This window comes from Sebastes umbrosus, chromosome 17 (genome assembly GCF_015220745.1).
Source record: "Sebastes umbrosus isolate fSebUmb1 chromosome 17, fSebUmb1.pri, whole genome shotgun sequence".
NCBI lineage: Eukaryota > Metazoa > Chordata > Actinopteri > Perciformes > Sebastidae > Sebastes > Sebastes umbrosus.
In genome coordinates, this window is record NC_051285.1 from 23,274,402 (window position 1) to 23,290,362 (window position 15,961).

At 38.5% G+C, this 15,961-nt stretch overlaps 3 protein-coding genes across 14 annotated transcripts in view; 2 read left to right on the top strand and 1 right to left on the bottom strand.

Annotated features, from left to right (window-relative positions):
• The window catches only part of abr (ABR activator of RhoGEF and GTPase), a 150,311-nt gene extending 144,130 nt beyond the window's left edge, over positions 1-6,181 (top strand). For 4 of the 9 annotated variants that reach the window (XM_037748060.1, XM_037748065.1, XM_037748066.1 and 1 more), the window contains 4 exons: positions 1,486-1,620; positions 1,764-1,869; positions 2,583-2,736; positions 4,628-6,181. In XM_037748060.1, the coding sequence (XP_037603988.1) occupies positions 1,486-1,620; positions 1,764-1,869; positions 2,583-2,736; positions 4,628-4,717 (485 nt within the window). In that variant the 3' untranslated portion in view covers positions 4,718-6,181. Of the gene's footprint in view, positions 1-1,485; positions 1,621-1,763; positions 1,870-2,582; positions 2,758-4,627 lie in introns of all 9 variants that reach the window. The other 5 variants (XM_037748061.1, XM_037748062.1, XM_037748063.1 and 2 more) reach the window with 3 other exon arrangements.
• Positions 6,182-7,676: 1,495 nt separating this feature from the next.
• On the bottom strand, positions 7,677-14,234 carry timm22 (translocase of inner mitochondrial membrane 22 homolog (yeast)). The gene is made up of 5 exons (XM_037749706.1): positions 14,098-14,234; positions 11,214-11,560; positions 9,895-10,091; positions 8,316-8,388; positions 7,677-8,222 (listed from the first exon to the last, which is right to left on the bottom strand). Exons 2-5 carry the CDS (start codon positions 11,470-11,472, stop codon positions 8,146-8,148), a joined length of 606 nt encoding a protein of 201 aa, XP_037605634.1. The 5' UTR covers positions 11,473-11,560; positions 14,098-14,234; the 3' UTR covers positions 7,677-8,145.
• The window catches only part of specc1 (sperm antigen with calponin homology and coiled-coil domains 1), an 80,578-nt gene continuing 78,443 nt past the window's right edge, over positions 13,827-15,961 (top strand). For 3 of the 4 annotated variants that reach the window (XM_037749702.1, XM_037749698.1, XM_037749701.1), the window contains exon 1: positions 13,827-13,991. The gene's annotated coding sequence lies outside the window, so the exon portion shown is untranslated. The remainder of the gene's footprint in view (positions 13,992-15,961) is intronic. The other variant, XM_037749699.1, reaches the window with a different exon arrangement.

Below are 15,961 nucleotides of genomic sequence, written 5' to 3' on the forward strand. Positions count from 1 at the left end.
GGACTTGGCTTGGGAACCGAAGGGTCATCGGTTCAAGTCCCACAACGGACGGAGTGTGGACTGGGAGCTTGGAGAGTTCCCAGTTTTCCTCCTGGGCATTGCCGAGGAGCCGTTGAGCAAGGCACCGACCCACTAAAACTGCTCCCCAAACGCTGTGTAGTAGCTGCCCACTGCTCCTAATATATATATATATATATATATACTAGGATGGGTTAAATGCAGTAGGTGAATTTCACCGTGTGCTGTGCTAAGTAAAATGTGTGACAATAAAATTGGATTTACTTTTTTAAATATGTGCTAATTGGCATAGAAATCTGAATATTGGATAATTCGTTATGTTGACATATTAGAGTCAGAGGTTTTGACAGAGGGAATTTTGGATATCTTTTTTTTATCGCTCCATAAATGAGAAAATACTGTCAACACCAGCCATAAAAATCCATTTCCTCCATGTTTTTATGAATAAAATGTTGTATAAATGAGGCTATGAATGATATATGAACAAACCACACAGTAAAAACCTTCAGAATATAGATAGGAACAAAACTAGGAAGTTTGGTGTATGTCAGCGCTACTGAAGTGGAGATTTCTGGCTCAGAGTCTGAGAAAAACCTTATTTTGAGAAAACCGCCTTTAAAAATATGTATTGTAAAATTCAAACATTTTGCAAGACACTACAGGTGAATAGAGTAAAACATGTTAACTAATAGACATCACCATGAAACTTCCCCACAAATTATTAACAATAAAAATAAAACAAATTAAATGTTATGTTTAAATATGCAAATGAGGCATTATCTGATGCTAACTTTTGGGGAATTTAGGAGAAATCTACAGATGCAAATAGACAAAGTAGTTAAATAAACACCTACATTTGTATTTTGGATGTTTTATTTTCACTAGTCTGAAAGAAGACTTGTTATGGAAGCAAAATCTCAAAATTGACAGTTTTAAGCCTGAGGTGTCTCCCCTTAACAGCAAAATCCCATCAGTGAATCATTGTAATTTCCCCTCTAAGCTGATAGTTTGGTGACCTAGATCTAATGATTTATCCTGTCAAATTCTATAATACCATGTCAGTCATAAAGCATTTACTTACTTTGTCTCTAGAAATGTAGTGTGTGCATAAAGGCTGTGTGTTAACTTTGACAGCCCTAATATGTAGATAGTTTTAGATGCAGCCCAGGGTTCTTTTTTGTAAGGGAGGCCTTTGCTCTAACACTCTGTGGAGAAGAGAATTGTGGGAACTGGCTGTTAAGGGAGGCCAGGACAGCTGAGGAGCAGCAGCTGTCAAGTGTTCAAGTTTTCTGTTACATAAGAGTCTGTCAGCATCGGAGCCCAGCATCACCTCATTTTTGTGTGTAATTTTACTGTAAGCATCTGTCTCCGTCTGGATGTGGGGTTATTGGGAGATTACATCATTCCTGGAGAGAGCAGCTGTGTAATAATGTAGCGTGTTTTCTTTTGTTTGCGTGTGACCCGTAGATACCAAAGATATCCTGGTGATGCTGAGTGACATGGATATCAACGCCATCGCAGGAACACTGAAGCTTTACTTCAGGGAGCTGCCGGAGCCTCTGCTCACCGACCGACTCTACCCCGCCTTCATGGAGGGCATAGGTGCGACCTTTAGTTCCCGGAAGTGTGTGTGTTTGTCGTCAGTGGGGAGTTCAAGTTTGCCCAGCTGGGAGAGATAAGAGCTAAAGTTAAAGAGCTGTCTCGCCGTAATTGGATGTGACATCTTCTTTGCTCTCCCCTCGCAGCGCTCTCAGACCCGGCAGCCAAGGAGAACTGCATGATGCACCTCTTGCGCTCGCTGCCTGACCCCAACCTCATGACCTTCCTCACTCTGCTGGAGCACCTCAAACGGTAAACACACACACACACAAACAATCAGCCCTGAAGTATGAAACTCTCTTTCTCATTTGGTTAAAAGGACGAGTTCCTTAAAGTCCCACAGCGCATATTAAAAAAAGACTTTTTTTTAATCTTTCGTTTTTATGTCTTAAAGGGATAGTCCCGGTGTTTTGAAGTGGAGTTGTATGAGGTGCTTATCCATAGTCAGTGTATTACCTACAGTAGATGACGGTCGGCACGCCCCCAGTTTGGAGAAACAGACAGCAAAGCAATGTACTGCTGTGGACGGGGCCGGCAGCAAAACATATTTTAGCACCTAAAAGAAAGGCCCACCTAAAAAACAATCAATATCTGTTTATGTGTATGCTATATTTGGGATATATTTGCCGGTTTGCCTTTTCCAACAAGGAACTGAAGCCGCTATCTATGCTCTCACCAAAGTAACCAGACTCCATTGAGAAAAACAATAATTTTACCTCGCAGAACACGGGAGTTGCTGGTCTACCGCTGCCTCGGTCGGTTAGTTTGTTTGTGTTATTGTGTGACTTTCGTTAGTTCGAATTCACCAAAGTCACACAGTAACACAAACAAACTAATCCATCAAGGCAGCAGACGGTAGACCAGCCGTGTACTGTGAGGTACCGTGGAACCCTGGCTGTGTTTTTCCGCGTGTTAACCCTGGCGTCCTCCCCGACTGACGGGCCTGCTGCTGTTTGTTCCTGCAGGGTTGCTGAGAAGGAGCCCATCAACAAGATGTCCCTCCATAACCTGGCCACCGTGTTCGGCCCCACTCTGCTCAGGCCCTCAGAGGCAGAGATTACCAAGACACAGCACATCACCTCTGCCTCTGACATATGGTCACATGACGTGATGGCGCAGGTAGCCTCACATACAACTTTGGTACTGATTTGAAATGAATAAGTGTGACTACATGTTTATCTTTCACAGAACTGTATTAATGTTTAGACAAAGTTTTAGGTTTTTGACTGTTGAATATGAATGTAGTGTAAAAAAAACTCATAGTACGTTTATACTCAAATGACCCTCCGGTGCCCTCCGTCCCTTTGATAGAAACTGAGTAGGCGTCCCTCTGTGACCGTACGCAGTAGATGGTAGACTGGTGTGTACATGCAGATTTCCTCGGTCGCCGCACATGTTTTTTTCGGATGAATTTTACTCCCACGTCGCTAAGTGACCCGTGTCACTGCGGTCTACTCTCCCAGCTGTATTTAGGCTGCAGGCCATCCATTCACCTCCACTGAGAGATGAGTTTCCTGAGCACAAATGTCTTTCTTTGGCAGGATAAACAACATCCAGAGTAAATCATCATAAATGGGGGCAGCATGCACATGCAGGAAGCCCCGTCCGTCCATTACAGTGAAGCTCAGTGTTTGTATTGGAGCTTCTTTAAATTCTAAATGTTTATTGCACGAGTATACAAAGTGTCAAACACCAAAGAAAGATGCTTCCGCCGCCATATCCTGGATATAATCTCATATGATGGATTCACCCTTGTTTTAATAAAAGAACCCATCTAGCAATAATAAAGAGATCCCTGGACATGTTTTTGAGAATACCATCAAGTCCACTCACTCATAAGATACATTTTGTAAATTAAATTACTCACTAGAAACTGTTTTTCTGCTAAGCTGCTAGCAGCATTGAATAAACAGTAAATCAAATTAAATTTTCCAGACATATGCTCGTCTGATGAGACTGATTAAACGGGGGATTAAGGGACATTTATGGAGCGGTACAAGAGGGAACATTAGACTGATTCACCTGTTTTAATAAAGCTGATTTTTCAGAACAATGTTCAAATATGAGTTTCCTGCAGTGGGCAACTTCCGGTTCTGTAAAGTGAAGCCAATGCAGAAGTGCCTTAAACTTGCATTCTTTCCAGTAGCCAGCAGGGGGCGACTCCTCTGGTTGCAAAAAGAAGTCTGATTGTATAGAAGTCTATGAGAAAATGAGCCCACTTCTCACTTGATTTATTACCTCAGTAAACATTGTAAACATGAGTTTATGGTCTCAATCTATAGTTTCAAGTCTTTTTCAATACAGCATGATGTTCATTTAGTAAATTATGGTCCCATTTAGAGTCAAATAGACCATAAAGCAGGGGATTATTTAGGGCGTGGTTACCTTTTGATTGACAGGCCGCTACCACGGCGTTGTCCGGTCTGGGAGTTGTCCGTGTTTTCGCCTTATAACTTTAACGCTTTCACAGTGTGTTTTCAGTTCATAAGAGTTAATTGTAACATTTTTGGTCACCTGAAAATGTCTTATTCAGAGTTTGGTTGTACTTAGCTCTCGTGTCACTTCTGGTTCCATAAAACCAAGATGGCAACAGCCAAAAATTCCGAACTCGAGGCTTCAAAACGGTAGTCCACAAACCAATGGGGTGACGTCACAGTGACTACGTCCACTTGTTATAATCTTTCAGTTTATAACTATTCTGTAGTGAGAAAAAAAGCATGGGAAGATATGTCTGTCTGCTTCACATCACGTGGATCAGTTTGAAGAGAAAAGTCATGAGAAAGCAGATCCAAATGACCTTAGAGATAAAACTATGCACCAATAATAACAGTACGCAGTCATGAAAGGTAAATGGAAGCCAGTAATAAATGATGCATAGTGTCAGAATGTGAAACTTCCTGCATTAGATTGAGTTGTAGACAGACAAACAGGATATTACAAATTAATTTTAAAATGAAATAAAAAGGAATTTCTAATAAAACCAACTTGTTCTCTCTCTCTCTCTCCTTAGGTCCAGGTGCTGCTGTATTACCTGCAGCATCCTCCCATCTCCTTCGCTGAACTGAAGCGCAACACGCTCTACTATTCCACTGACGTTTAATCCCCGCCCACCTCCCTTCAGGGCGCCATCTGGAGAGGAGAGCGTGAGAGACTCCATACCAATCTTGGTCCTCGCCACTCGGTCCTCCTGCCTCACCTCTCCTCCCAGCAGGCAGCTCATCTCGACTGTACAGTCCCCCCCTCTTCCCCCAACACACCCACACACACACACACACATACACATCCCTCCTGTCTGCACCACCCCCACCCCCAGTCCTGAAAAGAGATGGAGCCGAGCACGTTAGGGAGGTGGTGAGGGAGATTTCCTGGTCGTCTAGTGAGTCACATGTCACGTCCTGTTTGTAATGTGAGGAGAGCAGAGCCGCCTCCCACCGACAAGGCATTCTGGGACCGCAGTGGGAGAGATGGAGGGGGCACGGAGGCCACGGCCTGGCGCGGTGGCACAGGATCACACACCCGTGTGTCGTGGTGTCATCTAGTGGTGATCTCAGAGACCAGCCTGATCAGAGGCATTCCAGAGAAACGGCATTTTACATGTTTAATAATTCTGTTTTTCCTTTTTCTGTCTTTCTGGCTTTGTGCATGTGGTGGAGGAGGCCGGGGGTGTGTGAGCGAACGGTGTGGATGAGCGAGCGACTGAGTGAGTGAGTGTTTAAGGGACTATGAGAACTTGTGAGGTTTAGAAGTGGCTGGGAAGCCATTTAATAAATGGCTGGCGACGCGTCTCTCTGTGCTGACAAACAAGAGAGAAACCGCCCTCCCCAGTGAGTCTCCGCCAAATTAGCCCTATTTATTTTAAATATATATAATATGTGTGCCTGTACAGTTCTGTGCAACTAGAGAAATGCTCTAAGGAGTCTGTTTTTTGAAGTTTATTCAGGTAGTGATGTTATTTTTAGTCTTGATTTTTCTCATTCACCATGTCCATGGTTGGTAAGCTGTACTGAAAAAAAAAAAAGATCAGCCAGTTAATTTCAGATCACGTAGTAGAGGAGAAAGGGCACTCTGTGACATGAGGGTTGTTGGGGGGGGGGGGGGGGGGGGGGGGGGGAACACAACGAATGGAACATTTAGCTTTTTCTTTCTTGTTGTTTCATTGCAAGCCTGTTCCAAGTGTCTTACTGCACCGGTATAATCTATAGAGTTGGTTTGTGTAGTTGCCCTCATTGCATGTTCAGCTTGTCAATGGAACCAGGCCAGGTAACACAAAGGTAGTTTGTCTCTGCAAGGCCCCTCTCTAAGACCGGCAACAAACGCCCATCTCTGCTCTGTACAAAGCCGACCTTTCTGCTATCCAGCCTGCGACATATCTTAAAAATACTGTAAGCACTGCTAGATGAGTACTATTTGATATTTTTAATATAAGATTAAAATGAAATAAAAAATGTTGTATTTTACTTCCTTTGAGAAGAATTTCAATATACTGTAATATTGAGGCTAAATGTCAATGTGAACTTTCCCCCCCTTTTTTTTAAGTAAAATAAAAGTTACCAAAACACTCTCACTTTGTGTCTGCTTGTTTCAATGATACCGTCTCTCTGGAAACAATAACATAAGAAAAAAAGCACCGCTTGCAGGATGTGTCAGAGTTGCGGCTTCTATTTATGTTTTTTTTCTATATGATACACAAAATCATTTACTACATCATCTAAAACAGAGCAGTGTTTCTCATCCTGAAAGATTAAACCACATTTGGGTATCTAAAGTTTCACATCTTTGCATATTGCACCCCCTGGTGGTCAGTTTTACTAACTACATATTGAAGGTGAGCTCCAATGGAAGTTTAACTCTCCTGGCTGTAAATGTGTTGTACATCAGTGCAGTTAACTCCCTGATATGTTGAAATATTTAGGGTAGAAAAACAAACTTGCTGTAGCTTATACTACCCATAAAAACTAATTTTAATCAAAATACAAATATTACCTCTGTGCTCCAATGAGGTCCAAACTTTAGATCTAAATAAAGTTATAAATAAATGAATGAATGATTAAGAAATAAATGAATATAAATTAATGAATGAATGAATGATTAGCTGAGCTGAGTTTGAAAGACACTGAAATGACTAGTTAAAATGATTCCACAAATATAAATGAACCGTGAAACTTTTATGGAAATGTTTCACTTTTAGCTTCTTTGACTTGAAAATACAGAAACTATTAAACATGTTTTAATGAACATACAAACATTGTATAATGCCTCCATGGACAGAAAGGATAGCCTATGAAAACTAAAGGTGTCAGACCAATGTAATGGAGTAAAAAGTACAATATTTGTGTGTGAGATGTAGTAGAGTAGAAGTATAAAGCTGCATAAGATGGAAATACTCAAGTAAACTACAAGTAGGGTCCAATTTGTACTTCATTACAGTACTACTTAAGTAAATGGACTAAGTTACTGGTGACACTTAATTAGCTCCTGTCACCCTGACACATCCCTCCCTTAAGATTTGGGACATTACACAGGTCACATGATCAACAGGAAGTAGCATCATTTGAGTCTCCTGAAGGCTGCTGGAAGACCAGTTTCTGTATTTTTATCATATAGTTAGTAGCCTATGACTGAGAATGTCAATCTCAACGTACAGTCCTGTTACCTAAATTAGGCTATTTCATAGATGTGTTTTTTTTTTAAACGTAGTTTTGGTGAACCATTTGAAGGTACTAAATGTTCTCATGCTCTCATTAGCATTGATGTCATGTGGCTGATATGTCCTGTTACTCATATGAACCATCTTCCATTTAGAAAAACCTTGTTAAAAATAAATAAGATGGCCTGAGATTCACCATTACACATTTTGAATAGTTAAACATGTGTGTTATTAGATTTAGTGCTGATGAAGAATTCATTTATATATAGCTCTGTAAAGACTCTGTTGGTCCAAGGCGGAAACCAAAACCAACTTTCCTCTGTAAACTCTCTTTCACTCTGTGAAACGTGTCTAATTGTGTCACCGCACAATAATACAAAAAAAAAATGACTAGAATAAAATACACAAGACATTAAAAAGCAATTCAAGATTTGATTGTAATGGACATGGAAACTTCAAGAAGTAAAGTTAACAAAAAAACATGTTTAATAGAAATAATTAAATATGGATTCATTTAGTAGACACATAATGTTCTACGATTAGAACAGCGTTTATCTGAGTCTGATTTGAGGTGGTCGTGACTCATGACTCATCTCATCATTATACTGTAAAACCCAGGAGCATATCCACTCTACTCAGTTTCTGGCGATTCTCCACATGAACTTGCTTTGCTCAAACTGTCCACATGGTAAAAGTAAAACACATATTGGTCTTTTCCAGTTCACTGTACACAAACAGGAAACTGTCACTTCCACCAAATACATCTGTTCTGTTTTTGCAGCAATCCTCCACGTGCAGGTAATGTTCGAGAGTCGGATTCCTCACAGGGCTCATCCACTCGACGTGCATCGATTAAGTCCACAGAGCCGCTCTTTAGTGGTTCACCGTAGATAATATTCAATGGCAGCGGAGAATGCAGCAAAGCCTCCACATCCCAGCACCCCCGCCTTTGCACCGGCTACGAAAACAGAAAAAAAAACAATACATGTGAGGACAAAGAAATCTACTACCTTCCCTTTAAAATCAAGTAAATATATAGCAGGTTACATACCACGAAGTCCGATGACACCTCCAGTCACACAGCCGCTGTACACGGCGTTCTTCCAGTCGGATTTACCTCGATGCTGCAAACAGAAAACACACACGAGAGAGAAGTTACAAATGTTGTGAGCGGAAAGGAGAAAAAATCAATGAAGGGATCCAATTAGAAAAGTCAGTTAGCATACTGCTATATATATTTTTTCAATACTTTATTTAGAAAGTTCGATACAGAAATTACATAAAGTATATGTTCAGATTTTTCATTAAAAAAAAAAATCTGTAAATATATTTCACAGTATAAAAATAATAATTAAAGAATAAAATGAATCAGGGTCTATTAAACAATTGGAATAAATTTGAAATGTCTAAATAATAGTTTTTGCCAATTTAGAATTTTTTCAATCATAGTCAAATATGTTTTAAAGTCCCTATCTTTAAAAGTATAAAAGGAGGGTAGTCTTTTAAACCATATCATTTTATGGATATAATATTTTGCTAAGTATCTTTAGTATGCTATCTCATTTGGATTAGTGTTGTTTCTTGTTGTTTTTTTGCACCAGAGGGCGCTATCAGACCATTCTGAGGAGGAAGCAGAACAACTGTGAGGTTCCCAAAACATCTCAAACATTATACCTTGGATATTGAACGATATTACAATAACAATATGACGATTAGCATCTCCTCAAATAGTCGTTGCTTTATAATTTCTGTCCGAGTGCCATCAGAGATCTGGTGTAACGAGGTTATGGAGCCAAAGAATACATGAAGCCTTGTTCCATTTACAACATAAAAAGCAAAATAAAATACTGCTCTCAAGTCAATCTGGACACAGATATTAAGATATGAACACTTCCTGAAAAATAAACTCTCATTATAATTTGACCACAAATGATGTATTTAGTCTTTTGGGTGCTGCCTTAGTGAAATCATGTACTTTAATATGACCCAGCCTTGTAGCATTGGTTGTAATTGTAATACTTAAGTAATTAAGATGGAGTTTAAATCATTATACACTTCATCATTTACATTATTTTGTCTCTTCTCTCTTTTGCTGCAGAGAACGAGGGACATTATGAAATCCTCTTAATTGTTTTATTCCTTTGTTTTGAGCTCCTACCAGACGTTCTGCTCTATTTAGTTATATCGTAGAGCAACTTCAAAAATAATTCAATGTGACTTCATTTGATTTGATTTAAATCTTTAAATCTCAGCGCCAGGAAAAATCCACTCACTGTTCTTTAACATCTCAATATTAAATTGAAATTATATTAAAATGATTATCTTGACATGTTAAAGAACAGTGAGTACACTAAGTAGACATACGGCTAAAAACAAGGACAACAAAGCTGAACATAAACTATAAACATTTGACCACAATGTACAGATATATACATATATTTCTGATTATGATTTTTATCCCAGTCGAGGGCCGTGTAGTGTCATATTCACACATTGTGTCATGCTGTTTTGTTTACCCCATTGCAGTGAAAGTCTTGTTTAAGCCACGTCTATGAAGCAGTATGTCACCCCACCACCACCACCACCACCACCAACAGCCCCACATAATGAAGAGAAATGGTGTGACCTACTGATTCTATGACGCACTCTGTGCAGGAGAACATGGCGCCCACGATGGCGAAGTTCTTGGCGTACGACATCCCCCTCTGGCCCATGTCTCTGAGGACTTCTCGCGCCGTTGGAGTTTTCAGGGGGTCTTTGGGGTCGAAGCCGACGTTGGTATCGATGCCGGCGGTGAAAACGCCAAAAGCTCCTCCGAGGACGAACCCTGTGGAGAACAAAAAAAACACCAACATGAGTGTCTGCGCAATAAATCACAACTATATTCACAGGCTTGAGAGGAATAAAGGATGCATACTGATGTTACTACCCTTAAGTTTATTAATCATGCACGTGTGATGTACAGGAAACATTATAATAAGGCTGCAACTGACAATGACTTTCTATTATCAAGTATTGATATGGGATATGGTATTGGGGGCGGTAGTAGTCCATAGGGACTTGGCTTGGGAACCGGAGGGTCGCCGGTTCAAGTCCCCGCATTGACCAAGTACTGAGTGTGAACTTGTAGCTGGAGAAATGCCAGTTTGCCTCTTGGGCACTGCCAAGGTACCCTTGAGCAAGGCACCAAACCCCCAACTGCTCGGGGCGCCTGTCAGGGGCAGCCCCCTCGCTCTGACATCTCTCCATTAATGCATGTATATAGGTCCAGTTTGTGCATATGTGTATTTCTGGCCTGTGTGTATGTTCTACGTAAAATAACAGAGTGTTAAAATTGAATTTCCCCTCAAGGATTAATAAAGTGCCTTTCTTTTTCTTCTTCTTCTTGATATGTACAATACTTAACCATCAACACAGATTCCCAAAGTCTTCAAATTGCTTGCAAAAGTAAATTATTTGTATTAAAGAACAAAACATTGTAACTTGCACACTTTGCTAATGTATATAGTATGTTATTGCACACCTGCTAATGTATTTAGTGGGTTATTCTATGTTTATAATTTAGATTTTTGTTATGCTTGTTGTAATAGTCAAGTATATTTATACTGTATTCCAATAATCTTTATATTTTGTATTCAACTTTAAGGATATATTTATTTTGTGTTGACATGTGCATGTTGTGTACTGTCCCTGTGCATTGCTTGGATAACCATCTACCTTGCGTTGTCAGACTAATCAGTTTACTATCACACAAGACAAACAGAGAGAGAGAGAGCAGATGTTTGCAGAGTTTTGTGACCTAAAACCCCTCTTATCCCAGTGTCCTCTTCAAGTCCCCTTCCACATCCTGTATGCAGTTGATCCTGCAGCTCTGACACCAGTCTTTTTACCTGAAGCTGGGCGGATCACACACAGATGTGTTGTGATATGTATTATATGTCCTACTGACCTCCCACACAGGCCAGCACCGACTTGAAGGCGCAGCTCTCCATTCCTCTCTCGATCATCTTCTGCTCGTCGCTTTTAAACGGCACCGGCAGACCCCCCATGACGCCGGGACTCAGCTCCTTGATGGGTCTCTTGTCCCCGATCAGATGCTCCATAATGGTGCTGTACTGGATCGGAGGGTCGTCCATGCTGGAAGCAGCCGCAGCTGGACCTGGTAGGTCCGAGACAGCAGCGTCTGTAGCACCCGTGGTGGCCGCCATGTTTCTCAATGACACACACTGGTGCAGGTAAATGTAGTCAAAGACGAGCGGCTGCAGATTCGTCACATTTCTAATGTCCTGTTGATGTCTAAAAAGGGGAATAATAGGAACACAAGTTAAGCATCTATTTATAAATGTACACTATTGAATAGCAGCAGAGGAAAACATATATATTAACATATATTTAAAAAAAGAAGCTTTTATTCTTTCATAAGATTTATTTAAATATGTGTCAGCACATTCGACACAAATGGCAGCCCTGCAGTAAAGTCTTATTTATTTATTTATTTATTTTCTACTGTGTTTTATTTTTGTTAATCTTGTATGTAGTGTAAGTTATATTTCCTATTTATATATGTACACTATTGAATAGCAGCAGAGGAAAACATATATATTAATATATATTTTAAAAAATGAGCTTTTATTCTTTCATAAGATTTATTTAAATATGTGTCAGCACATTCGAGACAAATGACAAATGGCAGCCCCGCAGTAAAGTCTTATTATTTATTTAATTATTTTCTACTCTTATTTTATTTGTTGTTATTCTTTTATATCATTTAAGTTATATTTACTCTGACATCTCCTCTGTCTGAGTTGAACACGTTCAATGTAAATCTACAGTTACAGACATGTGCAATAACATATGCTGATCACTCTGCAATAATTATATGATGCTGTGCAATAATTATATAATTATCTAAAGGACACTTTGTGCAATAATTATATGATGCTTTGCCATAATTATATAATTATCTGACGCACACTTTGTGCATTAATCTGACAAAACTGTAATCTGGCAAAACTGTCATCTCATCAATATACATATTGTATTTTTATATTTTATATTGTATTATCTTTTATATTTTTTATATTTATCTTGCACTATCTCTTTTTTATTGTATTATCTTTTCATAAGCACCTATGGAATTGTCACAATCTAATTTCGTTGTACTACACAATTACAACAAAGGGCTTGAATCTTGAATCTTGAATCTTAATGTTTGTAAATGAATGAATTACCTTCAATTAAAATAATATAAATAAATAAATAAACAAACTCTACCTTCATGGAGGTTATATAATGTTTTTGTTAAAACCTTATGGTAATTTTGGAGGCTGTAGCTTGTGTGTTGTTGAACTGTATTGCGTTATACATGAGTGTCTGACATTTTTATCCACCTCACTTATATCAATAGGGATAGCCTAATAGCTAAGCATTACGAATAATATTACAGTTTAATTGATTTCAAATATTATATTTGAAATACATCTTATCCCTACAATAATCATACATTTGTTCAGCTTAAATGTATACACTTTTGTTGCAACTGTGTCAGAGAGGTGTTTATGTTTATGTTTATTTATTTTGCACAATTTAAGACTAAACAACATAACAACAAAAATAAATGAATAATATACAGTGCAAGAAGAGGCAAAAAACCCACTGGGCTTATCTGAAGCCTCCACCTAGAGAAAAGATTAATATAAAGAAATAATATAAATAGACTACATAATAGTGATAAAAAACAATTAGGACAAGATATATATAATAACAACAATAACAATACAGTAAATAAATAAAAAAAGACAAGTGTGTCTGTGTGTGTGTGTGTGTGTGTTGCGTGGAAGTGTATGGTTAGTGTTTGTGAGGAGGATATTGATTTAAATATCTATAAAGACTTCTGGGTAATCGTATCCAAACAACATTGTGAGTGGGAAAAAATAAAAAACATAAAAACAGATACATGGACAACATGGGGAAAAGCAAGTATAAGACAGCAAATAAATGACCCTTTAAGCGACTTTTGAAACATTTGACAGATGAACAGTTTATTGATAGATTTGAAAAGCTACTCCATAATTTGGTTCCCCTAAATCTTATCGAAAATTGACCTCTACTAGTGAGGAATTTAGGAGGATAGAGATCTAGAGATTGATGGGTATCCCAAGTACACAAACATTAGGCCATGAACCAACAGCTGATAAAAGGGGCATCTTCAGTGACATCAGTGAGTGTGACACAACCAGTGGTGGAAAATAACTAAGTACATTTAATCAAGTACTGTACATAAGTACAATTTTCAGGTACTTGTACTTTACTTGAGTTTTTTTTTTTTTCATTTTTGTGCTACTTTATATTTCGACTCCTTTACATTTTGGAGGCGAATATTGTGCTTTTTACTCCACTACATTTAAAAATAGAAAATCTAAATAAAAAAAATCTTATCGAAAATTGACCTCTACTAGTGACGAATTTAGGAGGATGAAGTGTTGATTCCTCGTATTTAAGTAAATGGAATGAGTTTATTACTAGAAAGACTACATATCCCAGAATTCTCCGCGAGCACTGCGCCAAACTGCTCTTCACGCGCTGGCTCCACCTACAGGCTCCAGCACGGGCCGGTAGGTGACACTTTGATGTGACTCGCGTGCGCGAGGCGGCGGCGGGCGGCAGCAGCAGCAGCACGAGCATCCTGACCAAACAACAGCAGCAGCACCACCAACACACTGAACAGGTGAGACTATGAGCTAGTGGCTAATACTCCTTTATATCTGTCAGTCTGCAGCGTTTCTTCTTCTTCTTTTTGTCACATTTGTTGAGTTAAAATGTGCAAACTTTACCGTTAACGGCTGTTGTCGGTGGACATTAACGAGGCAGCCAGAGAGAGTCGCTCGGTGTCAGTTGGTCGGTATCAGTTGGTTTTTGAGAGCAACGGCCAAACTGACTTTGGTGTCAACGAGCTTGTTAGCAGCATCAACAGTCACAGTAGGCGTCTTTCTCCCTGCACCTTTAGCTAATTAATGACTCTGAGGCAGACGTGTCTTTCATTCCTGAGTAATAGCGTCTGTCATCTAGCCGAAGGACAGGTTGTTGTCATGCTAATTGAATGTGTCACAGTGATGATTTTGACATGTCTTCAGATGTCCTACTCACTCTGAATGTCTCAGTTTAGCTACTTGACGTTGCACCACATGAAGTCGTGAGTTCAACAGCGTTTCTTCTTGCTTCAATAACGTCACTAAACATCCCTTTTTATTGGCTCAATGTTTTGTTTTGTTTTTTTCAATACTATATTTATTGTTTTTTTGTTAATTTTGAAACAACAGAACAAACATTCACAAACGTCCCCAATAATAACATTCTCGGTACAAAGAAACTTAACAAACCTAATATTAATATAAAATAAGCCAGTATAGATACAGGAAAAAAATATTATATATATAAAAAAAATAGATAAATAAGTTAAAAGAATATACACAAGTAAAAAAATAAAATTAAAAACAATAAAATTAAATTAAATCTATTTATATATACATACATATACGCACATTGGCTCAATGTTTATGCCACCAGGGTTATAACTTAGCAAAAGTCTTATTAATGCAGTGATAGTGTTATCGTTAATGTCTGATAATGTAAAGTTTTACCTCACAACAAATGCATTCCTCCTGTGGAGGGCCACATCAGTTATAGCTATCTATTTAACAGGTCAGTGAAGATACAGCAGCTTACACTCAACCACCTTTAAAATGTCAGAAACTAGAATGAAAGTCTTTGATTTTTTTGAATTTCTCATATTTTATTTAATATTATATAATATATTTTATAATATATATAATGTATATATATATTATATTATATAATATGTATACATATAATAAATAATGTATTTCCTTTGAATATATCCTATTATTCCTATTACTCTGCCTAAATTTAGTCAAATTGAAACATATTGAGTCAAAAAAAAATTGGAATTAGCTCACAGAATACCTACCATGTGTTACTTTTTAATTGTAAAATGTTAAGTCCCCTCAGGTTGCTAAAACCCCTAAATTCTCCCCAAAGATACAGAGGTACATGACAGAAATACCTATTCTAATTATGGGACATGAACTCAGTGCCCTTAGTGGTAGGTGTGGCCCTGAATCCGGTTCTTTTAACAATACAAATATTTACTTTTACCTTTTATATTACAAGGATTTGCATCAATGAAAGTTTTTCTCTCAGATCTTTATGTACGGTAGCTACTAGGCGCTGTTGAGCACCTGCTTCTCATAGGGTTGTCATACTTTCCTTCCTAAAATAAACCTGGGAATGTACAAATGATTTAACCAAATTAGCTGTACTGCTTAGGTTTTCCTGTGTTTTTATGTTAATTTCACATTTGCTGTCAATGGCAAGTTGCCTTTGGAACCACTTCAGTGCGCTGCAAGCAGTTTTTTCTTCACATGATCAGCCAGACATTTGCTCCTCATTAGATCAGTGCCCTGTAAAGCAGTCAAACAAGGCCTTGTTGTGTTAAGTGTGGTTATTTGCGAAAGGTGGTTGTGGTTGTTTATGTCTTTAATAGCTCCTTAAATGCTTAATTACAGCAGACTATCCTGACTAAGCTCCTGCGTGTATACTTGCCACGTAACATTTTCTTTTAACCTACATATCCACAGTGCTCCAGAAACATCAGATCACTTTCCATGCTTGAATAAT